Source organism: Stylophora pistillata, chromosome 1 (assembly GCF_964205215.1).
Source record: "Stylophora pistillata chromosome 1, jaStyPist1.2, whole genome shotgun sequence".
NCBI lineage: Eukaryota > Metazoa > Cnidaria > Anthozoa > Scleractinia > Pocilloporidae > Stylophora > Stylophora pistillata.
The window spans coordinates 27,233,163-27,256,796 of record NC_142519.1 but is presented as its reverse complement, the minus strand read 5'-3'; the positions used below and the strand labels follow the sequence as shown (position 1 = coordinate 27,256,796).

At 38.9% G+C, this 23,634-nt stretch overlaps 2 protein-coding genes, 1 long non-coding RNA gene and 1 pseudogene across 3 annotated transcripts in view; all 4 read left to right on the top strand.

The window, feature by feature from the left end:
* The window catches only part of LOC148741905 (uncharacterized), a 30,299-nt gene extending 24,931 nt beyond the window's left edge, over positions 1 to 5,368 (top strand). The window contains exon 3 of the long non-coding RNA XR_015996038.1: positions 4,732 to 5,368. This is a non-coding gene — a long non-coding RNA (uncharacterized LOC148741905). The remainder of the gene's footprint in view (positions 1 to 4,731) is intronic.
* LOC148741906 (uncharacterized) lies at positions 2,710 to 3,475 on the top strand. Its single transcript, XM_088734401.1, has one exon. It carries the CDS (start codon positions 2,828 to 2,830, stop codon positions 3,473 to 3,475), a length of 648 nt encoding a protein of 215 aa, XP_088590527.1. The 5' UTR covers positions 2,710 to 2,827.
* Positions 5,369 to 5,503: 135 nt separating the features above from the next.
* LOC111324863 (uncharacterized) lies at positions 5,504 to 8,390 on the top strand. Its single transcript, XM_088741893.1, has 3 exons — positions 5,504 to 6,417; positions 6,576 to 7,122; positions 7,944 to 8,390. Exons 1-3 carry the CDS (start codon positions 5,504 to 5,506, stop codon positions 8,388 to 8,390), a joined length of 1,908 nt encoding a protein of 635 aa, XP_088598019.1.
* Positions 8,391 to 9,198: 808 nt separating this feature from the next.
* Positions 9,199 to 11,404, top strand: LOC111324864 (uncharacterized; annotated as a pseudogene).
* Positions 11,405 to 23,634: the final 12,230 nt, after the last annotated feature.

Below are 23,634 nucleotides of genomic sequence, written 5' to 3'. Positions count from 1 at the left end.
ATCCTGGTCCTACCAATCAGTGCAATGAAAACAGAAATGCAAATCGTATCCGTAGCCAACCCAGTTTCATTACTAGAATCCAGATTGTCTCAAATTGGTAGAGTTGCTATTGATGTTGGAGGTGCAGGCGATTGTTTCTTCCGTGCCATATCACATCAGCTGTTTAGGACTCCTGAGTATCATTTGCATGTACGGAGCCAAGGAATTCAGTATTTAGTGCATAACCCAGAGCTGTTTATAGAAAGCAATACTGAACGATCATGGCAGCATTATCTCAATCACATGTCAAGAGAAGGAACATGGGCTGATAGAACAATAATTCAAGCAGTTGCTAATTGTCTTAATTTGACAATCAAAATAGCAGAATCATTTGAAAACTTTTGTCCTCTCACGTCTCTCACAGTTATCCATCCAGTCAACATTCAGAGCAATTCAACACAAGTTTATATAGCTCACATAGGAGAATATCATTATGTTTCTACAGTAAATATTTTGAATTTGCAATGTCACAGACAAGAACTGGTGGCAAATGATTATAAAGAGCAACAGTTAGTTTGTGCGGTTAAAAGTAACGACAAACAAGCAAAAGAGAAACAAAAAGCATGTCAGAAGGATTACGTCCAAAGCAAAAGACTAAATACTGCTCATACAGAAATGGACACTATTAAAAGACGAAAAACAAAACCAATATCTGGAGTAGAACAATTAGATAAAATCACAAAACGTAAGGGTTACATGAAACAGCTTATGCAAAAGAAACGAAAAGACCCTGAGTTTAAAGAAAAAGAAAAGAAAAGAAAAAGAGGCAAAGCAAAAACACCTGTACATCTGCCAAAAAAAGATAATACAAACGCTACTACTTATAATGCAGCAGCAGCAAAATTAATTTTTGACAACAATAATACAAGTATGTGTAACACAGTTAGAAATCATAGTGAACAAGCAAGAGAAAAACAAAATACACGCAAGAAGCGTTACATCCAAAAAAAGAGGATAAATACTGCTTATACAGAAATTGAAGACATTAAGAGACGAAAAACGCAACAAATACCTGAAGCAGAACAAGCATATAAAATCACAAAACGTAAAGCTTATATGAAACAGCTAATGCAAAAGAAATGAGCAGATGATGAATTCAGACGAAAAGAAAATAAAGGAAAAAGAGACAAAGCCAAAACATCTGTACATGAGCTCAGAAAAGGTAATATGTAATACAGCAGCAGCAAAATTAATATCACCTGACAACAATAATGAGTCAAGTAATAAAATAATAGACCAATTTCACAAGAATATTAGGAGTGGTCCAGAGTATATATGTACCTGTTGTGATCAATTGTGATACAAATCATCAGTCACAAAGTGCAATGTAAATAATTATAGCAAATGTCCACAAAATATTGTTGAATCTTGTATTACAGGGAAAAAAGTCTGATGATACTGAATGCATCTGTAGCACTTGCCATTCAAACCTAAAAGACAGCAAGCCACCGCAGTGCTCAAAGGCAAATGGCTGAGTTTCCCTGACTGAAAACCTGCAGTGCTTGATTTGACTCCACTAGAGGAAAGGCTTGTATCACCACGTATTTCTTTCATGCAAATTCGTGCACTTCCGAGAGGGGGTCAGCTTCTAATTCATGGCAACACAGTTAATGTTCCAAGTGATGTAGATTCAACAGTGGACACACTGCCTAGACCTATCAGTGAGTCGATCACAAACAACTCCAATAAAGCTGAAGAGAAGTCTGAGTTATAAGCACCATTATCAGTTTCAAAATGTTAGACCTATGAAAGTATTAGAAGCAGCCAAATATCTTGTCAGTACTAGTGAGTTGTTTTAAGAGCGAATGTTACCAACGGTCAAACATTTGGTGGCAACAGCCAAAAAATTGATATGGCTCATATTCTCAAGTTAGAGAGGCCTTATGGTGAAACAAAGCACTGCAACAATCAGCAATATGAATGTCATACCAAAATACTACAAAAAGCCATAGACGATTTCAACAGTGATTACTGTGATAGCCATAATAATGTGGCAACCAATACACAACACAATAATGAGCAAGACTGTGCACAAAAACAAAAACCAAGTGAATTGTTTGGCTGTTTCGATCCAGCGGACAACAAGCTTCATAGCCAGTACGACTTGCTCGATGACATTGGTATATTTCCTAGACGCAATGACCACGAAGAATTAGTTATCAAGCGTTTATCTGATGCTGAATATTATTAGCTGGTACGCTCATTGAATGAAAAAACGAAGGCAGTTTTTCTATTATGTACTACACTATCAAAACATGTGACAAGCCTCTAGAGCTCTTTTTGTCAAGTGGTGCAGGTGTTGGTAAATCAACTGTTACAAATGCATTGTATAAAGCACTGATCCGATACCTCAGTAGCCTACCTGCTGAAAATCCAGATGAGGTTAAAGTACTAAAAGCAGCCCCTACAGGGAAAGCAGCCTTTAATATCAATGGAAACACTTTACATTCAACTTTTAAAGTGCCAGCCGATAGAGGATTTGAGTACTGTAAACTTGATAGTGACAGGCTAAACACATTAAGAACAAAATTATCCAAACTAAGAGTATTATTTATTGATGAGATCTTTATGGTAGGAAGTGGTATGTTTAATTTCTTGAATTTGAGGTTACAACAAATAATGGGCACAAAGGAGCCATTTGGAGGAATGTGTCTTAACTGTTGGAGATTTGTTCCAATTAAAACCTGTTTTTGATAGCTGGATATTTAAAAATCCCAACACTTGCTATGGTGCTTTAGCAACAAACCTGTGGACAAAATACTTCACCTTATTTGAGCTAACACAGATAATGAGGCAAAAAGATGACAAGCAGTTTGCAGAGCTGCTCAATCGTTTGAGAGAAGGAAAGTATACCAAGGACGACATGTTAACCTTAAAACAAAGAGGTCTGTATAATATGATTTCAGAAGAAAGTAACTTGTATCCTAAGAATATCACGCATCTATTCACAACAAATGCACCTGTCAATGCCCACAATAACAAAATATATACCTCATCAAACGCTGATAAAGCACAGATCAAAGCAATAGATATTGTCATTGGAGACATTTCTGATGAGCTAAAAAAACAAATGAAAGAAAAAGTACCAGATGAGTCAACTAAAACAATGGGCTTATACTCACTTGTCCAAATAGCAACTGGTGCAAAATATGATTTAACGAGCAATATTGATGTTACTGATGGTTTGACCAATGGTGCAGAAAGTATGATAAAAAGCATAGATTATAGGGTTGAGAACTCTAGCAAACCAAGTATAATATGGGTGTCTTTTTCTGATCGAGGCATTGGGAGAAAACAACGCCAAGAAAACTGCCATCTTTATCACAACAAAAATACAACACGTACAAAGTCTCCGCCGACAGTTTCCATTCAGACTTGCACCTGCAAAGACTATTCATGGTTGTCAAGGGGACACTTTAGATGCAGCAGTTGTTAATTTTCCCATCTTCAACAAAAGAGCATATGCATTATGTTGGCTTAGGTCGCGTCCGAAACAGTTAAAATCTGTACATTATGAATTTAAATGAGCAGAAAATAAAAGTAAATGAAAATGTAGCACAAGAAATGGAAAGACTAAGAAATGAAGCAACTCTCACTCCACGAGCTTCACTTCAAAATACAGATTCATCAGTATTCACTGTCATATTCCATAATGTTAGATCTTTACATTTACATATTATTTGTGTGGAAACAGGGCTTTGTTCAGTAGATACAAATGATAACTACAATTTACCAAGTTTTCAACTTTACAGAAATGACTATAGCCAGTCAAATTTCAGAAGTATCTATCGTACTGCTATGTTTGTAGCAAATAACATTCTTTGTTCACAAATTCCATATAGATTAAACTACAACCAAGTAGAAATTACAATCGCGGTTACCCATTATCCAGTTAAACACCTGCATGTCATCGGTATCTATCGCTCTGAGAGCAAAGTCACAATAACAAAGCTTATTGGTGCTTTAAAACATCTTCATGATATAAAACTAGCTAATGTTGTACCTACCCTTAATTCTTGGAGACTTCAATGTAAACTTGTTCAAAGAGACATCAGACAAAAAGGCACTCTCAAAATATTTAATTAAGCAAAAGGGATACACACAATTAATTACACAATTCACAACTGATTATTGCACATTGATAGATCATATATACACAAATGTACCACATCTTGTTACATCATCAGGTGTTCTTGAATCCTATTCCAGTGATCATAAACCAGTAATTGTCTCTTTGACATCTAAGTAAGATATCGGACTTTTTCATGCTGATTAGTAGCTAAAAATAAGTTATCGTCTACAAAACAAAAAAAGGCAAAACTGCACAAACCAATTTGCATAATGAAGCACCCTGAGGGTGTTAACGAAATATCCCCGTCATGGACAACGGAGTCCTATTTATATAAAACAGGTAAGATACAAAAGTGTATCGCAGAGTTGCCTGTTCCAGGCTCTCAGTCAGTGGAGTGCGCAAAGAAAGGCAACGTGAGCGAACGAAAAAACAAGGGAAACTCTTCTCGTTTTTTCGTTTGTTCGCTCGTTTCACACGCATTACCTTTCTTCGCGCGCTCCACTGACCAAGAGCCTGGAACAGGCCAACTCTACAGGGCTTTCACATTGCGTGTGCACGAGCCACTTCTTTACATGTCTTTACTATAATAAAATTAACCTTGTTTCTCTCTTAAATTTCAGCTTACATATTTAACTATAAATGGGCATACTGTCTAAAAACAATCAGTGGATCACAAGAGTATGCAAGTGCTGGTGATTTCCTGTTCAAGTATTGACAATACCTTAAAGTCACAATTCCAAGCTACAGAGTGTACATCTCACACCATCATTGATGGAGAGAGTTATTCTTTACTAATGCCACTAAAGGATAATGCTGATGCAGATCAAGCAAACAAAATACAAGTTGAACCCATGTTATCACAACATTATCAAGAACTAATTTAAGAAACAATATGCCCATTGCAGCAAGAAGGACATCATGCCGCCATGACCAGGTTTTACTAATTATTGAAAAAGAATGTGACAACATGTACAGCCTGCGCAACTGCCATAAACCATGATTAAATAATAAATCCATGGAGCACACTGAAAATTCCTGTACGCTAAAATACCTGACATTTTACTTTCTTTCATATACAAACTTGGGTGTAATAGCAACTATATATTTCCACATGTTATATAAATCAAATAATCAAGGGCTTCATGCTATACATAGAATATGCTGCTGAACTCAACAAGACTGATCATGTCACTCTGATGAAAAAAAAAATTATACACACTATTTTTGATCATTCCATCTTTGGCTATCATTTAACTTTTGCAAAAAACAATACTCCTAATTCCAAAATGGCGGCGGCCGATGAGAGTCTGGATCGAATAGCATGAAAACGAGGCATCGAGGGCCAAGTCTCGTGTTTACGTATGTAAATTAATGGCAAAGAAAAAGAGCATCATGCCGCAAAATTGCTGTGTCCCTGGTTGCACTAAGAAAGTTTACGAAGAAGATGGTATTAAGATCTCTTACCACAAGTTTCCTGAAAATAGAGATTTATTTATGAAGTGGATCGTTGCCATTCGAAGAGATGAGGGTAAAGATTTCAAGGTGACAGAACACACGAGAGTTTGCTCGCGACATTTCAAATCGTCAGATTATCTACCGTCACTCACAGGCCGTAAAAAGAGTTTGAAATCCATGGCAGTCCCATCTTTGTTTCCTTGGAAGCAGGGTTCGCCGATCAAGCGAAAATCACCGAGGAAAAGAACTCTGATTTTGAAAAAAACCGCGACAAAATCACAGGAGACGACAATTGCGCCAGCACGAGTCGACAACTGTTCCACGTGCGATCTAGTGACATTTCAAGAATCTCGCGCTTCCTCCCCGCCAACACTAGCGGATTCGGCAAGCACCACAGTAGAAGAACCAGCTGAGGATCTGGAAGCTCTTATTTGCGAACTTAAACTTGAAAATGAACGGCTTGTCGGGGAAATCCGTAAAATCACTATTTCAAATAACAATTTCCAGTCGGAAGTAGAGGAACTTAAACGCCGGAACGATTCCTTGCAGTCAAGAGTGTTCTGCATTGAGAAATTTTTGCCCTCGGAGAAGGATATCGCTTTTTATACGGGGTTCCCAAACAAAAATGTCTTAGAAAGTGTTTTCGCGTTTTTAGATCCTGGTAAGAAAGGGGAAAATATAAATTACTGGCACTCGGATTCACCATGTGATGTCCCCTCCCCACCCTGTCAGAGGGATGAGGAAGATATTCCCAAGCAGGGTAGGCCACGCCAATTGAGCCCAAAGGAAGAATTCTTTTTGACCCTTTGCAGACTAAGGCAGGGGTTCAAGGAGGAGCATTTAAGCCACTTGTATGGAGTCTCACAGACAACAGTAAGCAGAATAATAATTTCATGGATAAATTTTATAAAGATGAAATAAACAACTTTTAATATAAGAGAAAAATCGAGTTTCCCATCTGGAAACTCGATTTTTCTCTTATGATAAATTTTATGTTCTTAAAATTCAGTGTAATTCCAGTGTGGCCATCAAGAGCAAAAGTGGATTTGTGCATGCCTGCTGACTTTAAAGACAAATACCCCTCAACTAGGGTCGTTATTGACTGTACTGAGGTACGATGCCAGATGCCCAAGAGTCTACGCCTTAACAGTGAACTTTTTAGTTCTTACAAAAAACACACAACTCTTAAAGGTTTGATTGGCATCTCACCAGGAGGTGCTATTACCTTCATCAGCCAGCTATACACTGGTCATATTTCTGACAGGGAAATTGTTACAAGATCAGGATTTCTGAATCTGCCTTTTAATAGGGGAGATTCTGTCATGGCCGATAAAGGCTTTACTATTCAGGACCTTCTACCCCTTGGAGTGTCCCTAAATATTCCACCTTTTTTGGGAAGCAAGGGTCAAATGAGCGCAGCAGAAGTTGTTGAGACACAGTCGATCGCTTCTGTTCGGATTCATGTTGAAAGGGCAATAAATAAAATTAAAAATTTTCATATATGGGATAGTGTAGTAACGTTCACCCTGTTTGGGGTTGTAAACCAAATGTGGGCGGTATGTGCCATGCTATGCAATTTTCAGAACAGCATCATAAGTGCATAACTTGTTTTGATAGCAAAATATTTATGTTTGAGGGAAAACTGAAAAAGGCCCTGGTGTTGAAATCTCTTGGCAAATGATTTTTTTGATTCAATTCTTATCCTTTTAGTTTTTATTTTGTATGTAAAATTTTCAAGAAGTAAGTTGTAAAATAACTTTTTGGGCTAATTAACAGCACGATGTTTGTTGAAATTGTGCATTGCCACGTGATGTAGACACCGTAGAGACTTGCGCTATGATTAAAAAATTGCAATCCAATATATAGTAATTTTGCAAATATTTTTCTATTCAATAGTCTCAACTGACACTGAAATATTTGCCAGTATTTTTTATTATTACAATAAATTATGATAAAAGGCCAGTTGTCTTTGTCAGGGTATTTGGTTTCTATAAAAAAAAAAAAAGAAAAAGAAAAAAAACTACAGTTGGCTCCCGATTACTTGAACCCTCAGGGAAATAGCAATGATTTGAGTTATCGAGGGTAAAAATCATATAGAAAATGACCTAAAGGAAAATGTAAATTACTTCGAGTTAGCGGTAAGTTAGAGAGGGTTCGTCAATTATCTGAGTCAAATGTAGTCTAACTTGATTTCTTTACACATTTATGATCACGACTAACTTCATATGAATAGATCATGAGTATTCATTAGACAATAAAATTTGTAACATACTGCTTTGTATTTTTTGGCTATGTTTTACAGAGCAGCAACTGGAAGAAAGTGCTTGAAATAATAGTCACATAGTTTTCCACATAAGTTGTGATTGACATTTGCAAGTTTCTGCTACAAGAAGGCATGGAGTGTGTCCTGACAGAACGTTTCTGCCAGTACCCAGCTGAGGAATACTTTGGTAGCCAAAGAAAATTGGGGCGAAGAAATGACAACCCAGACATCTGCACATTTGGATACAATGACAATACCATTCGTGTCCAAAGGACAATATCTTGTGAAAGTGGAAACACTCGAGGAAGACAAGATAAACGTAGGGCATGGGAGCAAGTAACACTTACCAGGTTCACAGCTGCCATGAAGTCATCTTGTATTCTCTCATCTTCTTCTAAAACATCTAAAATAGCTTCTAAATCATTACCAAACATGAACAGCGCGTCTGTCTCGTCCGCCACATTGCTTTATGGTGTGGTGGGTCACGATCACATGATGGACCCGTTCAACCTCAAAAGCGAAACAATAGGCCGTCCTTTTGAAGTTTGCCAGGTTTCATAACCAGTTCCTATGGTGCAACTTTCCTTATGTTGACAGTATGATAACATCTAACAACAAACTGTTTGGAAATTGAGTGACTGGACTCTTGCAAGGACTGCACATTCATGGAATCTATGCAGTAGAAACTCTTTGTTATTGTCAATGAAATCTACGATGCCTGACATTATTTAACTGAGCAAGTAGTCATCAAAACAGAAGAGTATTAAACACACTGATTGGATACTACTACAATAACTGTCTTTACCTCTGCTGGAAAGAGATTATTCCTGTCACATTATATAAGGCCATCAAGTAAAATGCCTCAATAATAAATTTACCATAAACTCCATGCAACTTGACAGCTTGAAGTTAACAATGATGCACTTTTCATGTTGAGATGCAATCATATAAATTGATCCTATTCTCTTAACAAAGTGACATTAATTCTTGACCATCAGGTGCTATCTTCAGAAATGTGCGAAGTCATGGTCCCCCCTGGACACAACAATGACACTTATTGTACATTGTAGTCATCATCAGTATTCTCATTGGCTAAAATCCTACAGTTAATTCTAGGAAACAGTGCAACCTACAGATTATTCACTAATCTGCTAGCAGATTATTCTGCAAAAGCAATGTCAAGTTCACACAGCGAAGTACGAACATGCCTGGTTGATTCACTTCTTCAACATAAATGCATTTTTTTTATTTTCTTTAAATCAATGTATAATAATGATTACTAGATTCGGTTTTTGTTATATCCACAATCATCAAGGTCTCTGTAAGTGTTATCAACCTCAACCTTTGGCTGATAACACTTACCGAGACCTTGATCATTCTGGCCGTCACTAAAACCTCATGCAATAATTTTTTTTAGCATAAGCATGAGGAGAAGAATGCAAGGTGTTGATATTCTTATTTCTCGTAGACCTTATTCATAAATGGCCGCTGCGCGGAAACAGCCTGGTTTGGAATGCATGAAAGCAAGGCTTAGTAGGCCAAGGTTCACAGATCAAAACAAAACCACAATGGCATCTCACAGATCTTCTGATGGAACTGCACATGTGATACTCACAGAAGATGATATTCCTGGAGCTTCCTTAGCTGGTAGAAATCCTTCTTCAATGAAAAACGACGAGCTAAAGTTTTGGTTAAGATGTCACGGCGATTCACTCAAGGGTCTTAAGACAAAAGCACAGCTCATAAAATGGTGAGAGCTAAGTTCATGAGTGATATCACGTGCAGTTTAGAGTTTACGTAAACGTGCAGTTGAGAATTATTGCTTTATTATATTGCAGAGTCCAAGACTACGTTGAAAATGGAAGGGATAAATTGCTGGTTGACCCTGATGCAGATAAAATTTACACGAAAAGGAAGGCAAGGTTTTCGAGTTTACTACCAAACGATTATGTCTCTCATGTCACCTCAAGTGTGAAATACCTGAGCGATAGATGGGGAAAGTCGCTTGTGAGGATGCCGTGCTTCACAAGAGCCGAAATGAACCAGCACGTGGCAAATTCTGGAAAGCGAGTTGCAAATGCCAAGCACCACTCAATTCCAACTAATTTAAAGAAGGCAAAAACATTTCTGAAGGACGAATACCTAAAGGAAATTAAGGCAAACAGTGACCAAAGGTATTTTTATTTGAAAGCAATTGCTATCACAGTTTCAGGAAAAGTGAAGCTCAACGTGATCTTCGTCTTGCCATGTACATTGTCTCAGGCCAACTCATACATGCCAACTGTTCATGCAAAGCTGGCAAAGTGGGATATTGTAACCACGTTTTTGCTTTAATGTTTAAAGCGTGCAAGTTTAGTTTAATTGAGAGCAAGAGCACAGAAGATTTGTTCCAGGAGGATGATGAACAACCAGATCTCGCCAGCACATCCCAGCTTCAAAGATGGCACAAGAAGGGTCGTGGGGACAAAATATCTGCTCAACCCATAATGGAAGTTACCATTTCGAAAACACAGTTGGATGATACCAAAAGGAGGAAAGGATTCAAGTGCTTATTGTAAGATGCAAGGTCAAACCCTGTACATGACGTCCAAGCAGAAATTAATCTGAAAAAAAAACCTTCAAAACATAAATCCACAAATGGGTTTAGCAGTTCTGGCAAAAGATGATTCCACTCCCAAAAGTTGTGTTATGACCAAATTTGGTGAAAGCCAAATTGGCTCACTTTGCAGCTACCACTTGACTCCTTCTGAAGCAAACTTTGTGGCTACATTTGACATTTCTATTCCAAGAGCTGACATGGATGAAGCAGAGTTAACCTATCCCAGGTTCCCGTTAAACTCAGGCAGTGATTTTGTCAGGCCTGACAACCTGTGTCATTCTGAAGAGACACTTGTTAGTTCGCTTGTTGTTGATGAAAACACGATAAACAAGATTGAAGGAGCCACAAGAGGTCAAACAACAAAAGCTTAGATTCACTGCTTCAAAGTTTGACCTCATTTCAAAAAGACAATGGAATCATGATAAGTTTGCAATGGATCTCATCAATCCAAAAGCATTTACCTCAAGGTATGCGGAGCTGGTCTAAAATATGAACCCGTTGCATGCTCTCCAGGAATATGAGAAAATCATGCTTGCACGAAAGACACCTGTTAAGGTTCTCAAGAGTGATTTTGTTGTTTCCCTGGATATGCCTTTTCTAGGGTGCTAACCAGATGGCAGGGTTGTAGATTTTGGATGCCATGATCATTTTGGACTTGCTGAAGTGAAGTGTCCTGAAACAAAATTTCAAGTCACTCCACTAGAAGCCTGTCAAGACCCCAAATTCTTTTGTGCAGCTGTCAATAGACAATGTAAACTGAAAAAGAATCATGCTTACTATACTAAAGTGCAAGGCCAAATGGATGTGAGTGGGGCAAGATGGTGTGACTTCATTGTCTACACAAAAAAGGGAATTTCAGTGGAAAGAATTCCCTTTGATGCTGCTTAATTACTGGGAAACTCTGAAGCAAAAACTGCACACATATTACCTTACCCATTTTATTAAAATTGCAGCAAGTTAGTTTGCAAGATGCTAAACTACCACTTATACTTCTTTCAGTGCTGTATATACAATGTAAATAGTTGTGTTAAGGATACTCAAACGATTCATTCAGTCTAAGTGGAATTTGATTTGTTTGTTAGCAGTTACTTTAGTTACGGATGTGGTTACGTTGATGTCTATTCTCGATTGGTTTGTAATCAGATATTTTAGCATCCCCACGCGCAAATAAAAGCCTTGTTTAGCGTCCCTTTAGCCAGTGTATAATTGTATTTCGCCTTGTCCATTCTATCTGTTCGACTTGCCGTTTTTTGGTTCTTAACCTTTGGCACAAGGGGGACCGATATGTGAGTAATTTTGCTAGATTCCTCCTTTGATTAGTTTTCTTGTTTTGGGTAGAAGCACGCTAACGTACAGAGTTGTACAATAGTACAATTTATAGTTCTCAATCTAAAGGGGGCGAATCAAAGAATGAGACGCTAAGCTGGGAACGCCCATTTTGTTAATCTTACAATCGATTTAAATCTTGAGTTATTTTGATATAGCTTATTATGATTTTCGAGTATTCCTGTTGATTGTTGCTAATTTTGATCGCGTTATCGACGGAGGCAGGTTAATTGCTCTAAGCGTTTTGTTCATGAGTTACACAACGTTTTAAGTAAATTGCATTGTTATTTCAGTTTACGATCGTGATTGTCTATCGTGGTTCGCTATCGTTCATCATCATTAAATCACCGTTAACCGTCAACCTTGGTTTTCCGTGGTTATTGGTACTTGAAGCACACGACCTGTAAGATAGTCCCGTAGCATTAACACACTTTAGCGACACCCTTCGACTTCGATCTCATTTGTCGCAAGCGTCACAAGTTGCTTGCAATGAAAAGTTGAATAATTATGTATTGATGTATTTCACATACACCTGACTTTGATACAATTTTTTCGGTGGAAGAATCCACAGCCTCCCTAACTTCTAGCAGTTTTTTTTTTGTCACTGTTGTGCTGCGGTGGTGCTCGTTTACGAGGTGATCTTCGCTTCCATACGAATTGACTTGGCACAGCTCCTGGTCTGGGGCTAACTTTTCCACTAAGACTTCTCTGCAAGTCTTCTTTCCTGAAATGCCTGGAACAAACTCTAGTTCCCCATTTAAGGAAAAATTTGCTCCGATGTCTCTTCTTATAGCAGCAAGCCATCGCTTTTTTAGGTTTTCCTCCTCTGGAAAACGGAAAAAAGACATTTTTTCACCTGTCTTCTTGTCCTACTTGTTCTTCTTCATACAGAGTGGGAAACAGCAATTTGTCAGCATCTCTAAGGATCTTCACGCGGAAATCATTCTTTAACTTAGGGATATCCCGTTTAGTGACTAAGAAATCTTTTTCCTGCCAATATCCTCAGAAAGTTTAGACTACTTGAACAATATTATTTGAGAAATAATAGTCACAAATGTGCTCTCCAAGAATTTTCTGGCCCACCAAGCCTTGCTTTCATGCATTCGAAACCAGGCCGTTTCCGTGCGGCGGCCATTTATGAATAAGGTCTATAGCCAAACTTTCATTTCCCACGACACAAACCGAACCTGCATTAAATAGACAATTTCCATCACCTGAAACTTTTCTTGGTTTTAAGTTAGCAGGCACATCATCCAGCATCAGCATTAAGGAGGTGTCTTCCTTGTGAATTGACGCCAACTCTTCGGATGTGGCTAAAGAATCTGGTACGAACGCCTAATATCGCTCTTGGAGTTCCTCGCACACCACTCTGTTGTTTTGGCCGATCGCAGTTTGTAGCAATTGAAGATCTCTCATTAAAGCACGGTGTTCCATTCTTAGACTCTAAATTCCTTTAAGCTCACTGAAAGTCTCTGGCTACTACAATAGAAAATTAGGTTGAAAACCTGCTCTGTCGCTGAGATTGACAGGTTTTTTTTCACGCTAAAAACGGCGAAAAGAGTAGAATTATGTCATTTAGATATCTTTCAGCCAGTTCAATCTACCATCATGGAGGAATTTCACTCTTGGTTTGATGAAACAAAGCTGACTCCATACAAACAAATGTTTTTGAATAATTGTACAATGACCTAGAAGTTATTGTAGCCATCAAGGACAACGAGCTCCGCGTAATTGGGGTAAATTTGCCCAGTCATTGAAAGAAAATTTTTCTCAAGACATCCTGTTTAAGGAAGAAGATAAAACACGACGAAGATAGTGAAGACAAAGCAAGTCCCTAGTGATAAAAACAAAGGTTTGTTACATTCTATTTTCGCTGTTGTCTTTAGTAAATTTACTAATGACAGTCAGTATACAACAGACAGACAACAACTTCGGAATCTATGAAGTCCTGATTAGCAACAGTAATTTTCACGTGGTAAGATAATTGTCTAAATTTTGTTAACTATTTACCAAACCTCGAAACAACATTTGCAACCAGCTTTTAAATGTCAGCATATCACTGGACTAGTCACGAGTTTAATTTTTGGCCAATTTTATCTAAAATTAAAGAATGTGAAGTTGAAACTCTCCAGCTGGATTTGTATATTTTGGACGAAAATAATCGGATGACAAATATCGATGAAGCGTGTGGGGGGGGGGCTTATTGCATGACACCCATCCTGTGATTTTGCACCATGCACGTGACATAAAGAGCCAATAGAATCGTGCGAAAATTAATCGGTGGGTGAGAGGTCTTTCGGTCTTTCATTTGCTTTTACATCTTTTGCAGGGGAAAGCTACTTGAACAATTTCGATCGAGCGACAGCCTCTGTGGCTCCATCCTTTGGACTAAGTGACTTGCTTGAAGATTCGTCAGCCACTTTGGTTAATTCATGTAAGCAATTTTACACCTTAGAAGTGTTCAAAACTTGATACACTTTTGCATTTCAAAGCTTGAATGAAGCAAATGCTGCCGTATTGTGCTTTCCACCTTTTTAGCTTCTTCCATGGAGAATACCAGTGATGACAATTCTTCCATCTCATGAAGAGTAATTCCCCTATTGGCAGTTTTTTTTGTAGGTTTTTTTCCTCTTTTGCTTTTTTGCTGTCCCTTGTTGTGACTAACTAGGTAGATTAAGCAAGACCTTTCTCTTTCCAGCAGTTTGAGAAACACTGATAATTTCTTTGTATGACTGTCAGAAGTCGGAGGCAGCGTGGCCGAAAGGTCAGCGTGTCAAACTCGGAATCCGTCACTCCCGGGTTTGAGTCCCGCCCTGACCACTACCTGAATATGTTTCACGGTGGCTCCGAGTTCAAATCCTCCGCCATGCTTGTAAATAGACAACTGGTTTGCCTCCGGCCAGTTGGAATTCTTAACAATGTTATGTTCAATTTGAATCATTTGTTTATAGCCCACAATGTAAACTACTGGGTTACCAGTAATTATGTTACCTATTAAAGTTAATTTTTTTTTTTTAATCACTGTCTGAAATACTTGATTCTGACGAAGTTAATTTGTTGCTTGCGATGGAAACTTAAGATTCACTATTGCTGAAGATTTCTTCCTCAATGGCCATTTTTTTCCCCGGGTGATAGGCTCCTGGTATGACCAATTCAAAAGTAGTAAAACCAAAAGAGTTTTAACCAACCTATTTCTGTTGATGCATTCCTCGAAGTTTTTCTTCGTTTAGCACTGAAAAGCATTGTCTTAAATTCGCATAAAATTAAAGTGGCCAGTATTTCTCTCAATTAGTGGTAATTCGTCCTGCTTTTGAACAGGTCAATATAACCTGGATAATGGTGTTTCGCAACTGGAACCTGTATCACCGCCAGCAGGATCACGCACTGACTCTTTTAGAGGTTTGTTTCACACCGTAATCAGTGAACCGGCTTTTAATGTAGATGATACTGCGATCAACAACCAACGCTGATGCGAGTTAATCATTTCATTGGCAAAGTGATCAATCAAGGAAGTTTAAAAATTTCGACTCTTTTCATCATTTTTTTTTATTTGTTTGAGCAGGTTGAATTTATGGTAGCTATATAGCTGATGTGGACCTGCTATTTTCCCACCCATCCCACTCAAGGGAAGGACATCCATCACACAGTGATCTCGTGTGTGGGAAATTAACGTCTCCTGCCCCTAACCCTGCGGGAGACGGGACCTCCATTTTTTCGTCCCTATCTGAGAAAACTAGAATATCTAACCATTTCTTGATGTTAACGTTTGAGAAAGGTAGCATATTCTTCTCAATCATTTTAAGACTTTGAGTGTTGGTCTGGCCGGGACTTGAACCCTTGACCTCCCGCACAACAGTCCAGCGCTCTATCCATTGAGCTAACCAGGAGGTTAATTCTAGCTAAAAAGAGAAAGCAGTTCCCATTTGAACTTCATATATACATTGTATCTGATTTATCATCACGGGTTTATTACGAATCAACTTAATGGCCTGCTTCCAGTTGGCCTGTTAGCTCGATTGGTAGAGCACTGCACTAGTATTGCAGAGGTAAGTGATTCGAATCCCGTACAGGCCTGATTTTTTTCAGGTCTGATATTCGCTATTGCATAAATAGCGCTATCTACTGCGAAGGATCGTGCATCATATGTATTTAATACCGCAGTTCAAAATATATGAACTTCATATATTCATTGTACCAAATGTTTGGGAGATCAAAAACATCTCGAAATGTCTCTATGCAAACCCGGGTTTCCGCTTTTGTAATGGGGTATTTTATGTAGACATTCCTCAGGTTGAAAAGGGCCTCCACAACGTCTTGGACTGCTTCTAGAACAGTCGATCTTCCAACACTAAAATGTGAAATGTATTTTTATGGGCTGACAAATTGATCGTGTTTAAATAAAGATTACATTACATAATTAGTGATGACCTTAAATGGAACACTCACGTTGAATATGTAATTGCCAAGGCAGCTAAGAGATTATATGCACCAAGGTTGTTGAAGCACAGGAGAATCATGCCAGAAGACATAATCAAGGTATTCAAATGTAATGTTAAATCGATCTTAGAGTATGCTGCGCAAGTGTGGCAAGATATTCCTGCATACCTTTCTGACGCCATTGAATCTATGCAAAGAAGAGCTTTAAGAATAATATTTTCAAACCCTAGTTATCAACAAGCCCTAGATCAACTAAATTTGACATCGTCAGTAGATCACAGGACATTTTTATGTAAAAAGTTGATAACGAATATGAGGGATGAGAGCCACCCTATATCCTTCTTGGTTCCACAAGTTATGACAAGATCTATTCCATATCAGTTAAGATCAAGAAATAGTAAAGCCACCACAACAACAAAAAAGGACAAAGAGAGCAAATGACTTTTTCCTTTTAAGTTCTCGTGATTCCAATTACTATTATGATACTTATTATTGTAAATAGATTTAATTATTAGTATCTAATTTTGTAAATTGCACTGTTTATTCAGTTTTTAACTCCCAGAGGTGTTAATAAAGTTTCATTTGTCTTTTTTTAGTTATAGTTAAAGCCCTATGGTGGGGGGGGATTCTTTGAACGAATGATCAAGAGTACCAAACGTTGTTTGAAGAAAACACTTGGAAAGGCTCGCCTGACATATGAGGAACTGTTGACAGCTCTAACTGAAGTTGAATGTATTCTGAACTCTAGGCTATTAACCTAAATTCAACCTGTATTCAGACAATCTGGAGGAGCCTTTGTAACCATCTCATTTATTCAGGACTACCTCCCGACTAGCTCAATGGCTAGAGCGCTGGACTGATCTGCTGGAGGTTGAGGGTTCGAGCCTCGGCCGGACCAACACTCAAGGTCTTAAAATAATTGAGAAGAAATGGTTAAATATTCTAGTCTTCTCGGATAGGCAGGAATAAATGGAGGTCCCATCTCCTGCAGGGTCAGGGCTGGGAGACATTAATTTCCCACGCACGAGATTACTGCGTGATGGATGTTCTCCCGGGGGGGGGGGGTTGGGTGGGTTGTTGTCTTACGTTTCATACATGAGCCTCAGGCTCAGGCAATATGGGTAACCATGCCCCATGTAAAGACATTAAACTTTGATTTCTATTACTATTACTATTACTATCAGTGGTAGACGGTTGCTTTCACTGCCGGATACAACCAGAAGTGGAGCAGACAACTCCAGTACCTGCCAAACAGTCACAACAAGAGCAAAAATTAACAGATTTTAATGGTCACCTTTGCAATCGATGGAGACGGGAGTACATCCCAGCCCTCAGGGAATGTCACAGGTTAAAGTTAGGTTCCGTAGTGCACATGATGAATCTCTTCTCCACGCGAAATAGAGAATGGGCGTCGTTCACGAACTGATTAAGGGAGTCCACCAGAAGACAATGGAGCAGTCGACCGTATTGCTCATAAGAGAAATAGTTCATATTTATGGTGTCTTCTACAACGCTTGTTTCCCCTTTAAGTTCTAGATGATGTTAAGAAGGATCCCGAGAGCTTCACTGAAGACGTCACCAGTGTATCGAAAAGCGGGAACCCAGAACCCATCTGAGCAGAACCAAAAGAAATGCCTTTGTGACCACAATGGGAAAATATCAACCAAAGTTTGATTTCAAGCTGGACAAACCATGGATATTTGAAGCAAGAATAAATAAACCAGTAAAACCCAAATTAGTATTTCAGAAAATCACAATTAACCTTGTTTATCATAAAACCTGTAGTTTAGACTTCACAGAAATCACTTTATTACCCAAACCTGAATATCCAGCTTAGCTTGAAATGTGAACTTAGATAACTTTGCACCCAAATTTGGATTTTTTTCAAGGAAACTTTGCCAGCTGGGGCTGGTTGTTACAAGGGAAGGGTAGCACTATCCACCAAATAAATCGAGTGCTATCAACTGGATAGTGATTCATACGGGTACCCGTTCAGGTCAAAATAGCATTTATTATTATTTTCTCCTTTCAAATTATTTAATGGTCATGGTGTTCAGCATTTATTTTTCTGTGCTTGAGTTATTTTTGAGTGCATCCGAAAACTCTGGATTATTTTTATGTTGCTGAATTATTTGATTGTGTGCTTTAATTGTTTTGGATGTCTGAATTATTTTTGTGCATTAAAATCTTTTTTCGTGCTACAATTATTTTTGTGCGTTCGAATTATTTTTCGTGTGCTCCAATTAGCCAGCAAATCCCACAAGTCTGTGTGAAAAGTAGGCATACCCCACAAGTCTGAGCAGGCGTAACCTTGAGCTTAGAAGAATCGCTCAAGAAGCCATCGCAAATATGAATCAGTTGACCACCCTATCGGAAAACAACCGTACTATGGATGAGCCTACGTTTAACGCTACTCGCCGGATGAAACTTGTGCAATTGTTGATGACACCACTTTAAAATGGTTTTAATCATAAACTGATAACACGCCCACCAAACAGAAGCCAAATAAAAAACTTCTCAAATTTTAAGACAGAGTAGTCGATGTGGCCGTGTAGTGAGTATTTTCTGGCTTTTCTTTGCTAGACTGTTCGGAGGGCCAATTTACCATTTCAACTTTGTTGATACATTGAAATTACTTCGTTATGCCCACCGACGCAGCCCCAAACAGTTTCTTTAGAAACTATCAGCCTTTGTCCATTTTCTGTGCACAGTATTATGAGACGCATCCTAGACACGAGCTGGTGGTTAGCGGAGGGTTTAAAGACATACTGAAGGTATAATCATCCGATGCATCTAGAGAAAGTCTGCAGGAGCTGTCTTCCGACTACGAGGAGGCAGACACTCGAATTGTACTTCATGCTAGAGACACAACCGCTAGAGGTTACAAGCAGGTGAACATCTTGTGACGTGACACAGATGCTCTTGTCCTCCTACTGGCATACAGAAAAGCTCTCTGTAAACAAATTCCGATGTTCTCCGGTACATCCTGAACAAAGAAATACACTCCAGTTCATAACATCGTATTGCCAGATGAGAATAGAAAGGATGCACTTCACCTTCATATAAGGCGGGCGAACTACCAATGCATAATTTGGAACAAAGCAAAAGAGCATCGTCTATCCCTGGCTAGTCCAGAAGAAAATGGGTGGTTCTACAAGAAAGGAGTTCTAATCAATCAATCAATCATATCCTTTATTTGAACACGATGACGTTTAAAGCTGGGTTCTTCTGGGGTCTTGTGGGGTCGTGTGAATATGATTACAATAATAATAAGAATAGTGTCCGTTAAAATCACTCTACAAAATATACAGTAAGAATAATCAAAATTATTTACATTAGTTATCTCTAAGTAAATTGAATACAGCGTTTAAAACATAAAAATAGTTAAAAGCATTTAAAATCTTGGTAGTGCCTGAGTAGAGACTGGACTGACTGTGCGCTAAAATCGAGATCCTTAAAATAAGAGCCCTTCTTCACTTTGCAATAAAAAACTGAAAACTGGTCTGTGAAATGTTTCGAGACAGCGTTCCAGAGTTCTTAAGTCGAAGTTGACAAATCAAGAGGAAGTATCAGCATCGTGTTTACAATTAGCGTTCTGCGGATGTTCACGCAATGATAGTTGTGTCAACTACCGATGTACCTGTGTTCGGTTGTCTCTTGGATGCTCCAAAGGTTGCAAGTGTGGACACATGTGCAGAAACACTAGAAACAATTCACTTGACGAAGAAGAGGTATGACTATAATAGATTTAATTCAAACAGCCTACTTTGCAGCAGCGGCAGGTTTTGGTTATCTTTTCTATTTCCTGATCAAACTGTGTGCTCAACTTAGAAACCTGCAGTGACTATCCCACACGAAAATATCCTTTGCATACAAGGAAAGCTAAGGAATAAAAGTGCATAAACAGTGACTCTTACTAACACTGAATGATTATAATCATATGCATTTGGCCTTGTTTTGGTGTTGTGCTCGGAAAATAGGCTTTGATGTCACACAAGATTAGCTAGAAGAAATAAAAATATCGATGAATAGAAACTGCTTTTTAATTCATTTTATTGAAAAAGAAATAACTTGGATATATCAACAAAGTTGAAGTGGTAAATTGGCCACCGTAACGATTACAAAAGCTGATTCGTCGGAGTGAATAGAGGAATTGTGGGTTGTGTGTGCTTTTAAAGGTAAAGAATGGAGCTATGTTATTGGTGGGAACGTGGCAACGAGAAAAACAAGAATAAATTAGTGGAATGAAAAGCGTTCGTTGGTCCCTGTGGGATTTAGACTGCCAGTTTGAAAGATGAGCTTTTGTTCAAGATTTTTACGGCTTTCCGTGCTACCTAAGTCTAAGGAAAGACCGCAGATTGCCATATGTTGCTTACAATGATTAGGTAAATTAAAATGTCTAGTGACTAGTTTCGATGTGTCCTTGTCATTCCTTTCCACGTCTCGAAGGTGTTCTCGGAATCGGTCATCTAGTCTTCTGCCTGTTTCACTGATGTATATCTTTTTGCAACAAATGCAAGTTATGCAATAGATTACACTGGCGGAGGGGCACGTGAAGTGATCGGTGATCTTGATGGATCGTTTCGGTCTCGATATTTTATCAGTGTTGTGAATGAAGGGACACTTATTGCATCGTGCACGAGTGCATTTAAAAGTGCCTGGTCGGTCATTAGTCTGAAAAGAACTTCTGACCAAAAAATTGCCTATGCTTTTGTCGCGTTTGAATGAAATGAGTGGAGGCTGCGAAGAGATAGTGCTTGTCTCTGGATCGTTTTGAAGTAATTTAAAGTTTTTAAGAATGATGGATTTAACTGAGTGCTTGTGAGGGTGAAACATGAGAGTAAATGGAATGCAGTCGAAATCTTCCTTATGCAACGTTTGTAGTGCTGAATGTTGATCAATAAGTTGGGCACAGTGGTAACCCGCTTGAACAACAGAAACAGGGTAACCACGTTTATCGAAAAACTGGCGCATTGACTCCAATTTGTGGTGGAAATCAGAGTCATCACTGTATAAGCGACGAAGTCTTAGAAACTGAGAAAAAGGAATAGAATTCTTAACGTGAGATGGATGCGAAGACGAATATAACAAGTAATTATGTGAGTCTGTAGGTTTGTAATACACACTAGTGCATAAACTGTTACCTTCAATTGAAACTTTGATGTCTAAAAAGGATAAAGACTTGTCAGAAATTTCCCAGGTATATTTCAGAGCTGGGTGAAAAGAATTGACTTTGGTTATGAATTGAGTGAGCTCCTCTCTGGTAGAGGAGGTAGCGCCGATACAGTCGTGGATGTAGCGACAGTAGAGTTCAGGTTTGGACCCATTGTATTGGCTGAAAAATTGATGTTCAACAAACCTAAAAAAAGATTGGCATAGCTAGGTCCCATTTTGGTGCCCATGGCGACACCATTGGTTTGTTTGAAGAAGTTGTATCCAAATGAAAAACAATTGAGTGTGAGCACTAGCTCGGCTAAGTGTAGTAGTGTTTCAGATTTAGGTTCCTTATCAGTACGTTGATCAAAAAAGTGTTTAAGGGCCAGAAGGCCTTTGACATTAGGAATGACAGTGCCCTTAAACATTACCCCGCTTCATTACCGGAATTGGAGACGGCAGACCGTAAGGAAGGGCAAGAAGGTGTTACAACTGTTCTAACATGTTGCAAGCAGAGCCCAGTGGATCGAGAAGGAAATGGAGGGGCAAAATCAAAGTGTGCAAACTGGAGGCTTGAACCCACACGTTTTTCAAAGTTGGATACGCTTAGTGCAGCTACAGGCCAGGGTGTGGCGAGCGATCTACAATATGTGCAATCCAAGAGAGAGGATAAAAGGACAGGAACTGTTCCTAGAAGAGATTGAAGATGCAGAGGAGGAAATTATTAGTCAAGCACATACGTATGTGCTTGACTAATGTAGTAGTCAAGTACAGTTGTAGTAGTCAAGCACAGTTGGAGACATTTCATGAAGAATATATCGCAGTAAGCTATGTCCCTGGCTGGACGATCAAGGTGTTCTGCGATGTAGTAGTCGACTTCAATTTGCTGAATATCTTCCGTACAATGTAGGGTTTCCCATTATACTGCCAAGAGGTCAGTGGGTGACAAGACTGATAGTAAAGCATCACCATGAGTTGTCTAACCACAATGCTGGGACGAACTTTGTGCTATCACAGATTAGTGGAAGATTCTGGACTGTTGCAGCGCGTGAAGAGATAAGGGCATGGGAGAATGAATGCAGTGAGTGCAAGAGGAGAAGGAACAAGCTGGCCACACAGATAATGGGGCCATCACCACTCTTGTGACTTGCTAGACTTTTAAGCAAACTTCAGTTAAGGACAAAAAAGACTGTTATGTTTAATCGTGTTTTTGCACACTACGGTCCCCTCAGTGCGGGGAGGGGGAATGTTCAGGAGAACGTGACGTTGCGTTACATTTATGGTATTTTTTAAAATGAGTGACAGGGATCAAATGTCAAGTACTTTTACTTCACTGGAGTTTTTGCCTTGCGTAGATCGAGTACTCGCCAGGGAGGTTATGTCCTCAGTCAAAATAAAGTAAAACGTTGAGTTTAACTGCGGATTTATTGAGTCATTCTTAACGTAATTGCTTCAGTGGCTACGAGCAAGTATCAATAAACAACGAGTGATTAATTATATGATATGTGGTGGTCGTTGGAGTAGGCATTGCATGATTTAACATAAAACAACTATCAGCCTTTATTCACCTGCAGTAGCTTGTCAGTAGCCTGTTGGTTAGCTGTCGGCAGCCTGTTGGTAACCTGTCTGTAATCTGTCAGCCGACAGTTGACCAACAGTTGGTTGACAGGTTTTTTGGGTAGCTCCTTCATAATTACCCAAAATGTATTGTTGCATACTGGATGATCTGCATGTATGCTCCGTCATATCGTAGTTAGTAGAGGGGAACAGTTTAGGAAACCCGGCAAACTTCAAAGGGGTAACTTATTGTTATGGTTTTACTGTGATCATGTGGTTATGACCGTGCACATGTTTTCAAGGTGGCGGTTGTCTTTCGGGAAGCGTGATTATATCGAGGAGAAATTTTAAAGTATTTCATCCTTCAAATGTAGTTTACTTAAGAATTTCCAACAGATATGTAGTTTGACTATTTATAAATCATCATGCCGGGTGATGACTGTTCGGTCTTTGCAGGTTGTGGAACCTCAAGAAGGACGAAAGGTGTTGGTATCTGGAAACTGCCTGCACCGAAAGACAAGGGCCATCGTAAATGGAGAGATTCTTGGCATGTTCGTTTCGGGGCAAACCTATGAGGGTTTAAAAATTACAGTTTACTCTGTAATTGAAGCGACAAAGTTCCTACTGGGAGAGGGAATTGAGTTTGTTCTTACTCAAAGGCTTTGCCAAGATCCAATAGAAGAGTACTTTGGCAACCACAGAAAACTTGGCAGAAGAAATGACAACCCTGAT